At 39.5% G+C, this 1,663-nt stretch overlaps 1 protein-coding gene across 1 annotated transcript; it reads left to right on the top strand.

Annotated features, from left to right (window-relative positions):
- The first annotated feature begins 316 nt into the window (after nt 1-316).
- On the top strand, nt 317-1,465 carry LOC127744992 (uncharacterized). The gene has a single exon (XM_052257925.1). The coding sequence runs from the start codon at nt 317-319 to the stop codon at nt 1,463-1,465; it is 1,149 nt and encodes a 382-aa protein (XP_052113885.1).
- Nucleotides 1,466-1,663: the final 198 nt, after the last annotated feature.

The following is a 1,663-nucleotide window of genomic DNA, read 5'->3' as shown; positions in this document are numbered from 1 at the left end:
AAGAATAATCAAACTCTTTTAAATGCTTAAAGCTTAAACAAACTTTAAAATAGTAAACACTTCTTAACACTTAGAAAAAAGACTGTTTAAGAAATATTGAATCACTAATAATATGAAGGCTAGCTCTTTTCAGACCGCTATCAAAAATAAAATCTTGAGCCCAATTCACAAATTTTATAAGCCTCAAGCAATACATCACTTTTGATGTCTCGTAATAATTATTTAGATTTAGTCCATAAAGTACGAACACTTTATTAAAGTGTTGTTTGTTTAGCGTCAACCATCGTTTCTCTTGTTTTGATCGGAGGCCAATCTCATGAGAGGAGGCTTTGTCCGAGGAGGACATTCACGTTCTCACCCTCCAGAATCTTCTTTGAGAAGGAAGCAAGACCAGACTCTGAGACTTGGAAAGAAAGGTAGAATGGATGAAGAAGGGCAAGCTTTTGTAGGAGATATGAATCCTTCCCTGACTCCGAGAGAGGAGAACTGGATGCAAGACAATGAGATTCCAAGAGAAGATATTCCAGTTCAGAAAAGGTCGTTTAGTGACACAGTGAAGCAAGGAAGAAGGCCTGTTGAAGGAGAGGTAGGGAACAACAACCGCACTCAAGTTAATGACCGAATGGAAGAAGAAAGGGATAACGCCAATCAGGAATTGCAGCAACCTGAAATTACAGTGGAGAAAGTAAATGGCATATACAATTTTAACATCAATGAAGCAGCCATGAAAAAATGGAGAAGCCCGTGGTGGGATACCCTCATTGTGAAATTGCTAGGAAGACGAATCTCACTTACAGCTCTTACAAGGAGACTTGAAACAATGTGGGGAAAAATGGAAAGTTTAGAGGTGATAGATTTGGGGAATGACTTCTTTCTTGTGAAGTTTTTTTCGCATGAAGACCTGGACTTTGCCTTGACTGAGGGACCTTGGAAGATCCTAGACCACTACCTCTCAATACGATTTTGGACACCAAATTTTAACCCAGAGAAAGATGTGATAGATCGAATAGCAGCCTGGGTGAGACTGCCAGGTTTGGCAATAGAATACTATGAAGAAACTATGCTAAGTAAGATAGGAAATGTAATAGGAAGAACCTTAAAAGTAGATACTAATACTGCTGATAAGAGAAGAGGGAAGTTTGCTAGACTTTGTGTTGAACTTAACCTAGCTGAACCTCTTGTCGGTCAGTATTCCATTAATGGTGTCAAATACAAGGTTGAATATGAAGGATTACATCTCATTTGTTTTGATTGCGGGAAGGTGGGTCATGATAAGACAAGCTGTCCCAGAAACAAGACTCAAGCTGCGAGGGAAGAAGTGACCAGAAGAGTAGAGACACATGTTGCTGGTGATGGAGTGCAGCACGCTGATGATGAAGAAGGCCAACGACGAAGTGACAAACAAGATAATCTAGCAGAGGATAACTTTGTCAATACCAAAATTGATAAGAGTAAAAAAATTTAGAGGAGAATGATAACTTCGGACCTTGGATGGTGGTCCAAAAGACTACACGTGGCAGAAAAGGAGGTAGGAATGAGACTAATAGTAATGGAATAGTGCAATCAGGTGCGAGAGGAAAAAATAGTGCAACAGGGAATGGAGAGGGTACAAGGTTTGCAATATTGCAAAATCAAGATGATGAGTTGGCAATAGAGAATCAGA

Source organism: Arachis duranensis, chromosome 2 (genome assembly GCF_000817695.3).
Source record: "Arachis duranensis cultivar V14167 chromosome 2, aradu.V14167.gnm2.J7QH, whole genome shotgun sequence".
NCBI classification, from domain to species: Eukaryota; Viridiplantae; Streptophyta; class Magnoliopsida; order Fabales; family Fabaceae; genus Arachis; species Arachis duranensis.
The sequence above is the reverse complement of the archived record's forward strand: the minus strand, read 5'-3'. Positions and strand labels throughout refer to the sequence as shown.